Source organism: Pseudophryne corroboree, chromosome 9 (assembly GCF_028390025.1).
Source record: "Pseudophryne corroboree isolate aPseCor3 chromosome 9, aPseCor3.hap2, whole genome shotgun sequence".
NCBI lineage: Eukaryota > Metazoa > Chordata > Amphibia > Anura > Myobatrachidae > Pseudophryne > Pseudophryne corroboree.
In genome coordinates, this window is record NC_086452.1 from 426376641 (window position 1) to 426388534 (window position 11894).

General features: G+C 46.3%; 2 protein-coding genes across 3 annotated transcripts in view; one reads left to right on the forward strand and one right to left on the reverse strand.

Annotated features, from left to right (window-relative positions):
• Window positions 1-3392, reverse strand: part of ARPC4 (actin related protein 2/3 complex subunit 4) — a 122199-nt gene extending 118807 nt beyond the window's left edge. Inside the window, exon 1 of the mRNA XM_063940981.1 lies at window positions 3388-3392. Coding sequence (XP_063797051.1) covers window positions 3388-3390 — 3 coding nt within the window. The 5' untranslated portion in view covers window positions 3391-3392. The remainder of the gene's footprint in view (window positions 1-3387) is intronic.
• Window positions 1-10787, forward strand: part of TADA3 (transcriptional adaptor 3) — an 80917-nt gene extending 70130 nt beyond the window's left edge. For both annotated transcript variants that reach the window (XM_063940976.1, XM_063940977.1), the window contains exons 8-9: window positions 9877-10062; window positions 10340-10787. In XM_063940976.1, the coding sequence (XP_063797046.1) occupies window positions 9877-10062; window positions 10340-10532 (379 nt within the window). In that variant the 3' untranslated portion in view covers window positions 10533-10787. The remainder of the gene's footprint in view (window positions 1-9876; window positions 10063-10339) is intronic.
• Window positions 10788-11894: the final 1107 nt, after the last annotated feature.

Below are 11894 nucleotides of genomic sequence, written 5' to 3' on the forward strand. Positions count from 1 at the left end.
CTTCCTCACCAAACGTACTACATCCACCTCCCCTCTCTTGCAAGACATTCACGGGCTACCCTTCCCATTCAGAATCCAATTCAGGTTTCTCACACTCACCTACAAAGCCCTCACCTCTTCTTCCTCTTACATCTCTGACCTTATCTCTCTTTACATTCCCACCCGTCCTCTTCGCTCTGCTAATGCACGCCGTCTCTCCTGCCAACTGATTACCTCCTCCCACTCCTACCTACAAGATTTTGCTCGTGCTGCTCCCTATCTTTGGAATTCTCAACCTCTCCCTATCCGATTCTCCACCTCTACAAAACTTCCAACGGGCTCTCAAGACTCACTTCTTCACCAAACCCAGTCAACTCTCCTCCTAACCCTCTTGCCTATGCTCACTGTCTACCCCTTCTGTGTCACCCTGGTCTGTCAGCCCTTCACCTTTTAGATTGTAAGCTCGCAAGAGCGGGGACTTCTTTCCTCATGTGCCTTTCCTTCTCTCACTTAAACTATCTTATACTCCATACTCCCTTTGACGGCACCTAACCCAGGGTTTTCCATAACTGTCCTATATTGTCTGGAACTGTAAGTGCTGTTTTCTGGTTTGCTCATTTGATTATGTACTGTGTAATGGGCGCTGCGGATCCCTTGTGGCGCCAAAGGTTAATAATAATAATATGCATTATTATGTGGCAGCTAGTCCACCACAGTGTGCGCACACATAACAGATCTATTCTTTGGTTGCGTATTGGGCATGTAGCCAGAGTTGTGCGGGGGAGTGGGGTGTGTGAAGACCCCAGGTATGGGCGTCCACAATTATATTAATAAATGCAGTACAGAATCGGGCACAAAATATATATATTTGTCTGTACACTAATATCTCCCACAGCTCTCAAGGTGAAGCTGCCAAATTTTACACAGTTAATTAGTATCAAAAAATTAAGCTGTTAGACCACAGAGCTACAATTATTGAAAACATTATTTGTTTGATGTAAACAATTGTTTGTCTGGCGGAAGGAAACTCTGCGACAACACGACATAGCGTTAACGCAACATAGTAACAAGAGTGTAACTTTCAAACAAGGATAATTACAGAAGGATAATTGGTTGTGGCAAAGGAGAAAACACTTGTATTCCTAGAACGCCACTAATAACACCTGAGATACCGTTTCAGTTTAAAGTTTGCAATATCCAGTAAGATTACGTTTTGCCACGTCCATCAGTAAATCCCAGGGGCAAACAAAAAAGTTGTTGGGCTTCACCTACAAGACGACTGCTTCTCCCATGGTCACCTGTATGTAGCATGCTCTAGCGTAGGAGCAGATACAAAGCTCTATGTATACTCTCCTTTTTTTTTTAAAAACTTTCTGTAAATTCTAATTTTACTTTAAACTTTATTTATAAATTAGTATAAGGATGGGCTTGACAAATCTCTCTAAAATGTAGGAGCTAGGATTAAAGTTTTACTGGAAAGAATCTTCTAGTGTGTATGGGCCTCTAGTTTGGAAAAAAATGCATCTTGGAACCTAGATTGGAAAAAATGCATCTTGGAACCTATATTGGAAAGTGCATCTTGGAACCTAGATTGGAAAGAATGCATCTTGGAACCTAGATTGGAAAGAATGCCTCTTGGAACCTAGATTGGAAAGAATGCATCTTGGAACCTAGATTGGAAAGAATGCATCTTGGAACCTAGATTGGAAAGAATGCATCTTGGAACCTAGATTGGGAAAATTGCATCTAGGAGGCTGCATTGGGAAGATCTCAGCTGTGTGGGTAATAGTCCTGGATTAGATGATGCTGGTGTCCGTCTGATACAAAAACTCTGAGAGTACATACAACAATCTGGGGGTCATGGCACAAGTAGTATAGAGCATAACTATTGCAAACTAAATGGACCTCCCTGCTGTCCCCACACTTTTACGGTCTTTTATTGGTCCCTTTTTTTTGTGGGTGGGGGCTTATGTTTTATATTCAATAAAATAAAAGTTACAAATAGTGCAGATGAAAAACCCTAAATAATTATCAATTTCAAATAGTAGTTGTAATTGTTTCAGAGGTATTTAATTTACATTTCTCATCTTGCAAATAAGGATACCCAGCATATGGAGAAGGATTCAGAAATCAAGATACAAATAGTAGATAGTATTCTGCCATATGTAGTAGTAATTGAGGACACTAGGGGGCACTGTTACATTATTTTAACTTTTCAGCTCTTGTTAATAACATTTTGCAGAGAGACAATGGGGGTCATTCCGAGTTGATCGCTCACTAGCAACTTTTTGCAGCGCTGCGATCAGATAGTCGCCGCCCACGGGGGAGTGTATTTTCGCTTTGCAAGTGTGCGAACGCTTTTGCAGCCGACGGCACAAAAAAGTTTGTTGCAGTTTCTGAGTAACTCTGGACTTACTCAGCCGCTGCGATCACTTCAGTCTTTTTGGTCCCGGAAATTGATGTCAGACACCCGCCCTGCAAACGCTTGGACACGCCTGCATTTTTCCAAACACTCCCAGAAAACTTATAAAGGAGCGCCGAAACAAAGATATACAATCAAATAAATTTATAATCAATTTATTTAAATACACTCCACATAGAGCACAAAGATAAAATTCATAAAATGTGCAAATGCTTCATTTTATTTGCGGAGAAACACGTAAGGAGGGCACTTTTGACTGATCCTGTTGCCTTTAGCTACTGCATTTCATCCTGTGACCTGTGGCAGGCCGGCGAGCCGTTTGACCGGGGATACAGCTGAAGCGGGACCTGGCTAAGGAGGCCCGCTCCCCGTGTAACCAGGAGCTGCGGTGGCCGTGAGTATCCAGCAATTCATACTACGGCCGGGAAGGAGCTTGTAAAAGGGGTCGTAGCATACCGCTGTGTTCATCTTTTCACACAGCGCTCTCCCCCTCCCCCCCGCTCTGGACATACAATTAATGTGGTACCACAGAGACTGTGAAAATCTATACTAAAGGGACCAGTGTGTCCAAATATTACACAGCCGATACAAACTGGTCACAAGCAGACCTATGGATTGTTACTCAGGGAAACCTTGGACGGTTATTTGGTAATAAAGGCATGGGATTGAAGCATTTGCACATTTTATGAATTTTAACTTTGTGCTCTATGTGGAGTGTATTTAAATAAATTGATTATAAATGTATTTGATTGTATATCTTTGTTTCGGCGCTCCTTTATAAGTTTTTTTATATTTCTGGTAATTAGTGGGTGGAACAGTACCACCAGTAGGAGCTGCAGGAACTTGGGCCCTCATTCCGAGTTGTTCGCTCGGAGATTTTCATCGCATCGCAGTGAGAATTCTCTTAGTGCGCATGCGCAATGTTCGCACTGCGACTGCGCCAAGTAACTTTACTATGATGAAAGTAAGTTTACTCACGGCATTTTCATCGCTCCGACGTTCGCATTGTGATTGACAGGAAATGGGTGTTACTGGGCGGATGCACGGCGTTTTAGGGGCGTGTGGCTGGAAACGCTACCGTTTCCGGAAAAAACGCAGGAGTGGCCGGAGAAACGGTGGGAGTGCCTGGGCGAACGCTGGGTGTGTTTATGACGTCAGCCAGGAACGAAAAGCACTGAACTGATCGCACAGGCAGAGTAAGTCTGAAGCTACTCAGAAACTGCTAACTCGTTTGTAATCGCAATATTGCGCGTACGTCGGTCGCAATTTTAAGAAGCTAAGATTCACTCCCAGTAGGCGGCGGCTTAGCGTGTGTAACTCTGCTACATTCGCCTTGCGAGCGAACAACTCGGAATGAGGGCCTTGGTATCAATTAAAACAGTTAATGCTAATAGATTTTTTGGTGGTTATATAAGCGCTGTGTGTTTATGTATTAATATTGTGTTACTCCCAGAAAACAGTCAGTTGACACCCACAAACGCCCTCTTTCTGTCAATCACCTTGCGATTGGCTGTGCGCATGGATTCTTCGTTAAATCCATCGCCAAGCACCGATCCTCTTTGTACCCGTACGACGCGCCTTCGCAATGCGGTGCATTTGCAGTTTTGCCGAGATTTAACCTGATCGCAGGGCTGCAATAATTTGCTAGCGAGCGATCAACTCTGAATGACCCCCTGTGCTCTTTATGTAGAAGGTCTTGTGTCCGGTTGATATTTTCTCATTCACTTCTGCTGCTGCTGCTCCTGTTGTCTTCTCTGTTAACCATATTTCTCTATCGTCCTAGTGGATGCTGGGGTTCCTGAAAGGACCATGGGGAATAGCGGCTCCGCAGGAGACAGGGCACAAAAAGTAAAGCTTTCCGATCAGGTGGTGTGCACTGGCTCCTCCCCCTATGACCCTCCTCCAAGCCTCAGTTAGATTTTTGTGCCCGGCCGAGAAGGGTGCAATCTAGGTGGCTCTCCTAAAGAGCTGCTTAGAAAAGTTTAGCTTAGGTTTTTTATTTTACAGTGAGTCCTGCTGGCAACAGGATCACTGCAACGAGGGACTTAGGGGAGAAGAAGTGAACTCACCTGCGTGCAGGATGGATTGGCTTCTTGGCTACTGGACATTAGCTCCAGAGGGACGATCACAGGTACAGCCTGGATGGTCACCGGAGCCTCGCCGCCGGCCCCCTTGCAGATGCTGAAACGAGAAGAGGTCCAGAATCGGCGGCAGAAGACTCCTCAGTCTTCTTAAGGTAGCGCACAGCACTGCAGCTGTGCGCCATTTTCCTCTCAGCACACTTCACACGGCAGTCACTGAGGGTGCAGGGCGCTGGGAGGGGAGCGCCCTGGGAGGCAAATGAAAACCTATTTGGCTAAAAAATACCTCACATATAGCCTCCGGGGGCTATATGGAGATATTTAACCCCTGCCAGAATCCACTAAAGAGCGGGAGACGAGCCCGCCGAAAAAGGGGCGGGGCCTATCTCCTCAGCACACAGCGCCATTTTCCTTACACAGCTCCGCTGGTCAGGACGGCTCCCAGGTCTCTCCCCTGCACTGCACTACAGAAACAGGGTAAAACAAGAGAGGGGGGGCAAAATAGTGGCAAAAATTATATTATAAAAGCAGCTATACAGGGAGCACTTATTATAAGGCTATCCCTGTCATATATAGCGCTTTGGTGTGTGCTGGCAAACTCTCCCTCTGTCTCCCCAAAGGGCTAGTGGGGTCCTGTCTTCGTTAAGAGCATTCCCTGTGTGTCTGCTGTGTGTCGGTACGTGTGTGTCGACATGTATGAGGACGATATTGGTGTGGAGGCGGAGCAATTGCCAAATATGGGGATGTCACCTCCTAGGGGGTCGACACCAGAATGGATGCCTTTATTTTTGGAATTACGGGATAGTGTCAACACGCTAAAGCAGTCGTTTGACGACATGAGACGGCCGGACAATCAATTAGTGCCTGTCCAGGCGCCTCAAACACCGTCAGGGGCTGTAAAACGCCCTTTGCCTCAGTCGGTCGACACAGACCCAGACACAGGCACTGATTCCAGTGGCGACGGTGACGAATCAACCGTATTTTCCAGTAGGGCCACACGTTATATGATTTTGGCAATGAAGGAGGCGTTACATTTAGCTGATACTACAGGTACCACTAAACAGGGTATTATGTGGGGTGTGAAAAAACTACCTATAGTTTTTCCTGAATCAGAAGAACTAAATGAGGTGTGTGATGAAGCGTGGGTTGCCCCCGATAAAAAGATGCTAATTTCAAAGAAGTTATTGGCTTTATACCCTTTCCCGCCAGAGGTTAGGGCGCGCTGGGAAACACCTCCTAGGGTGGACAAGGCGCTCACACGCTTATCTAAACAAGTGGCGTTACCCTCTCCTGAGACGGCCGCACTTAAAGATCCAGCAGATAGGAGGATGGAAAATATCCAAAAAAGTATATACACACATACAGGTGTTATACTACGACCAGCTATAGCGACAGCCTGGATGTGCAGTGCTGGAGTAGCTTGGTCAGAGTCCCTGATTGAAAATATTGATACCCTGGATAGGGACAATGTTTTACTGTCTTTAGAGCAAATAAAGGATGCATTTCTTTATATGCGTGATGCACAGAGGGATATCTGCACACTGGCATCACGGGTAAGTGCTATGTCCATTTCGGCCAGAAGAAGTTTATGGACGCGACAGTGGTCAGGCGATGCGGACTCAAAACGGCATATGGAAGTTTTGCCGTATAAAGGGGAGGAGTTATTTGGAGTCGGTCTATCAGATTTGGTGGCCACGGCTACAGCCGGGAAATCCACCTTTTTACCTCAAGTTACTCCCCAACAGAAAAAGACACCGACTTTTCAACCGCAGCCCTTTCGTTCCTTTAAAAACAAGAGAGCAAAGGGATATTCATATCTGCCACGAGGCAGAGGAAGGGGGAAGAGACAGCAACAGGCAGCTCCTTCCCAGGAACAGAAGCCCTCCCCCGCTTCTACAAAAGCCTCAGCATGACGCTGGGGCTTCTCAAGCGGACTCGGGGGCGGTGGGCGGTCGTCTCAAGAATTTCAGCGCGCAGTGGGCTCACTCGCAGGTAGATCCCTGGATCCTGCAGATAATATCTCAGGGATACAGGTTGGAACTAGAGACAGATCCACCTCGCCGTTTCCTGAAGTCTGCTTTACCAACGTCCCCCTCCGAAAGGGAGATGGTCTTGGAAGCCATTCACAAGCTGTACTCTCAGCAGGTGATAGTCAAGGTACCTCTTCTACAACAAGGAAAGGGGTATTATTCCACTCTATTTGTGGTACCGAAGCCGGATGGCTCGGTAAGACCTATTCTAAATCTGAAGTCCTTGAACCTGTACATAAAGAAGTTCAAGTTCAAGATGGAGTCACTCAGAGCAGTGATAGCGAACCTGGAAGAAGGGGACTTTATGGTATCCTTGGACATCAAGGATGCGTACCTCCACGTTCCAATTTACCCCTCACACCAGGGGTACCTCAGGTTCGTCGTACAAAACTGTCACTATCAGTTTCAGACGCTGCCGTTCGGATTGTCCACGGCACCTCGGGTCTTTACAAAGGTAATGGCCGAGATGATGATTCTTCTTCGAAGAAAAGGCGTATTAATTATCCCATACTTGGACGATCTCCTGATAAGGGCAAGGTCCAGAGAACAGCTAGAGATGGGATTAGCACTGTCTCAAGAAGTGCTAAAACAGCACGGGTGGATTCTGAATATTCCAAAATCCCAGTTAATGCCAACAACTCGTCTGTTGTTCCTAGGGATGATTCTGGACACGGTTCAGAAAAAGGTTTTTCTCCCGGAGGAAAAAGCCAAGGAGTTATCCGAGCTTGTCAGGAACCTCCTAAAACCAGGAAAGGTGTCTGTACATCAATGCACAAGAGTCCTGGGAAAAATGGTGGCTTCTTACGAAGCAATTCCATTCGGCAGATTCCACGCAAGAATTTTCCAGAGGGATCTGTTGGACAAATGGTCAGGGTCGCATCTTCAGATGCACCAGCGGATAACCCTGTCTCCAAGGACAAGGGTATCTCTTCTGTGGTGGTTGCAGAGTGCTCATCTATTGGAGGGCCGCAGATTCGGCATACAGGATTGGATCCTGGTGACCACGGACGCCAGCCTGAGAGGCTGGGGAGCAGTCACACAAGGAAGAAACTTCCAGGGAGTGTGGACGAGCCTGGAAACGTCTCTTCACATAAACATTCTGGAACTAAGAGCAATCTACAATGCTCTAAACCAGGCAGAACCTCTGCTTCAGGGAAAACCGGTGTTGATCCAGTCGGACAACATCACGGCAGTCGCCCATGTGAACAGACAGGGCGGCACAAGAAGCAGGAGTGCAATGGCAGAAGCTACAAGGATTCTTCGCTGGGCAGAGAATCATGTGATAGCACTGTCAGCAGTGTTCATCCCGGGAGTGGACAACTGGGAAGCAGACTTCCTCAGCAGACACGACCTTCACCCGGGAGAGTGGGGACTTCATCCAGAAGTCTTCCACATGCTGGTAACCCGTTGGGAAAGACCAATGGTGGACATGATGGCGTCTCGCCTCAACAAAAAACTGGACAGGTATTGCGCCAGGTCAAGAGATCCGCAGGCAATAGCTGTGGACGCGCTGGTAACGCCTTGGGTGTACCAGTCGGTGTATGTGTTTCCTCCTCTGCCTCTCATACCAAAAGTATTGAGAATTATACGGCAAAGAGGCGTAAGAACGATACTAGTGGTTCCGGATTGGCCAAGAAGGACTTGGTACCCGGAACTTCAAGAGATGATCACGGAAGATCCGTGGCCTCTACCTCTAAGGAGGGACTTGCTTCAGCAGGGTCCCTGTCTGTTTCAAGACTTACCGCGGCTGCGTTTGACGGCATGGCGGTTGAACGCCGGATCCTAAAGGTAAAAGGCATGCCGGAAGAAGTCATTCCTACTTTGATTAAAGCAAGGAAGGAAGTAACCGTGCAACATTATCACCGCATTTGGCGAAAATATGTTGCGTGGTGCGAGGATCGGAGTGCTCCGACGGAGGAATTTCAACTGGGTCGATTCCTACATTTCCTGCAATCAGGATTATCTATGGGTCTCAAATTGGGATCTATTAAGGTTCAAATTTCGGCCCTGTCGATTTTCTTCCAGAAAGAATTGGCTTCAGTCCCTGAAGTCCAGACTTTTGTTAAGGGAGTGCTGCATATACAGCCTCCTGTGGTGCCTCCAGTGGCACCGTGGGATCTCAATGTGGTTTTGGACTTTCTAAAATCTCATTGGTTTGAACCACTAAAAAATGTGGATTTGAAATATCTCACATGGAAAGTGACCATGCTACTAGCCCTGGCTTCGGCCAGGAGAGTGTCAGAACTGGCAGCTTTATCTTACAAAAGCCCATATCTGATTTTCCATTCGGACAGGGCGGAACTGCGGACTCGTCCGCATTTTCTCCCTAAGGTGGTGTCAGCATTTCATCTGAACCAGCCTATTGTAGTGCCTGCGGCTACAAGTGACTTGGAGGACTCCAAGTTACTGGACGTTGTCAGAGCATTGAAAATATATATTGCAAGGACAGCTGGAGTCAGAAAATCTGACTCGTTGTTTATATTGTATGCACCCAACAAGATGGGTGCTCCTGCGTCTAAGCAGACGATTGCTCGTTGGATCTGTAGCACAATCCAACTTGCACATTCTGTGGCAGGCCTGCCACAGCCTAAATCTGTAAAGGCCCACTCCACAAGGAAGGTGGGCTCATCTTGGGCGGCTGCCCGAGGGGTCTCGGCATTACAACTTTGCCGAGCAGCTACGTGGTCAGGGGAGAACACGTTTGTAAAATTTTACAAATTTGATACTCTGGCTAAGGAGGACCTGGAGTTCTCTCATTCGGTGCTGCAGAGTCATCCGCACTCTCCCGCCCGTTTGGGAGCTTTGGTATAATCCCCATGGTCCTTTCAGGAACCCCAGCATCCACTAGGACGATAGAGAAAATAAGAATTTACTTACCGATAATTCTATTTCTCGGAGTCCGTAGTGGATGCTGGGCGCCCATCCCAAGTGCGGATTATCTGCAATAATTGTACATAGTTATTGTTAACTAATTCGGGTTATTGTTGTAGGGAGCCATCTTTCAGAGGCTCCTCTGTTATCATACTGTTAACTGGGTTTAGATCACAAGTTGTACGGTGTGATTGGTGTGGCTGGTATGAGTCTTACCCGGGATTCAAAATTCCTCCCTTATTGTGTACGCTCGTCCGGGCACAGTACCTAACTGAGGCTTGGAGGAGGGTCATAGGGGGAGGAGCCAGTGCACACCACCTGATCGGAAAGCTTTACTTTTTGTGCCCTGTCTCCTGCGGAGCCGCTATTCCCCATGGTCCTTTCAGGAACCCCAGCATCCACTACGGACTCCGAGAAATAGAATTATCGGTAAGTAAATTCTTATTTTATGTCTACGTCACAATGATGGTAATTGGTTAATGTCCTCTTTTAGTGCCCCACATACAAAGTCTTTGGAGGTCCGCATCAAGGAAGAGTTAATAGCCCAGGGTTTGCTGGAGTCTGAGGATCGGCCAGCCGAGGATTCTGAAGACGAGGTGTTGGCAGAACTGCGCAAGAGGCAGGCCGAGCTCAAAGCCCTCAGTACCCACAACCGAGCCAAGAAACAAGAACTGCTGAGGTGAGACATCCGTCTGACCATAATAGGGCAGTGGCTCTCAACTCCAGTCCTCAAGAATCCCCAACAGATCATGTTTATATATTGGGTATCGTCATTTAGTATTTTAAAAAATGTACTTTCATTCATTTTTATATTGTGTTCACGACTTTAGCAACTTTTATTTTATTATTGTGAGTTTGGCCCAAAACCATTTAACTAAGTGTCAATGACGTTAGGGCTGTACGTACTATAGGCAGTGACTAACTTGAGACCATCCTAATCTATGTTACCGTCTCAGGTTGGCTAAAGAAGAAATGAATAAACAAGAGCTGCGACACAGGGTACGGATGGCTGACAACGAGGTGATGGACGCTTTCCGGAAAATCATGGCTGCTCGGCAGAAGAAAAGGACTCCGACAAAGAAAGAGAAGGACCAGGCATTGAAAGCCCTGAAAGAAAGGGAGAGCATCTTAAAACTGCTGGACGGGTGAACGGACGCCCCCAGTAGCGGACTTTGTTAGTGTACTTGAAGAACCAATCGCAGCACGGTTGTGTCATTGTAATTATTTGTTGTTCTCTTCGGACATTTGTTGGTTGTTACGTGTTACAGTGTTTCAAGGATTTTTTTCTTTTGCCATGGTGACCATATTTTTTTTATGTTTTTTTAAATAATGAAATGTATGTGGAAATATTTTCAATGAGATATTGGTAAAATAAAATATGACTTTAAAAGTGACAACTTATAACACTCGGCATGTATACTTAGGATTTTAATGAAGTCTTTCAATAGTCCGCCGTACCCTGACACTATGAAGATAGTTCTGCTCTGTCGGAGGCTTTAGTAATTAAATTGATGGCGAATCACAAAAGCGTTTTTGTTGCACGCCAAGGATATGATTTAATACCTGGGCGCAACTCTGGCTTTCTCTTGTCTTAAAGCATGTGCGTATGTTGCTGACCGAAACGCAGCTGGCACTCTGCATATCCCATCTCTCATCACTCTGCAATTGGGAGGGATGTGTTGTACCAGCTGATTGGATTCTGGTCTTCTTTGTAACCAAACAGATCAATAGGAATTGCTGATTAGTGACGCTCCTTTTAGCTTCCGGTCCATTATCCGCAGCCTTTCACAATTTGGGGGAGATGTATCACATTTCGGAGAGAGGTCAAGTAACCAACCAATCAGCTTCTGACCTTTTTCTAGCACAGCCCTATAAAATGATAGAGGCTGATTGGTTGTGCTTTCTCTCTCTCTCCAAGGCTTGATATATCTCCTCCTTAGTGTTAGCGCTCTGTGAATGTCTTTGCAAGGGAAGGGGTCTCTCCCATGCACATAATACTTTAACAGCTACATTGTAAAGTTGGGGTAAGACAGAACATGTATTTACCTTCAGTAAATATACATTTTAACTTTTCTGGTAGGCTCTGTTCTTTAAAACCTCCACTCCCCGGTATGAGACGTGTAATGCTTATTTTATGTGGTCAATCGCAAAGTGCACGGAGAGATTATGCCCCCGATACAATCCTAGTCTGAGCAGCTGCTGCGTAGCAGCAATGGGGGTAATTCCAAGTTGATTGCAGCAGGAAATTTTTTAGCAGTTGGGCAAAAGCATGTGCACTGCAGGGGGGGGGGGCAGATATAACGTGCAGAGAGAGTTAGATTTGGGTGTGGTGAGTTCAATCTGCAATCTAAATTGCAGTGTACAAATAAAGCAGCCAGTATTTACCCTGCACAGAAACAAAATAACCCACCAAAATCTAACTACGATCAACTTGGAATTACCCCCAATATGACTTATGTATACAATGCAACAGGGGAGGTCTGCTATAACATGGGCCGGCAAACAGTCATG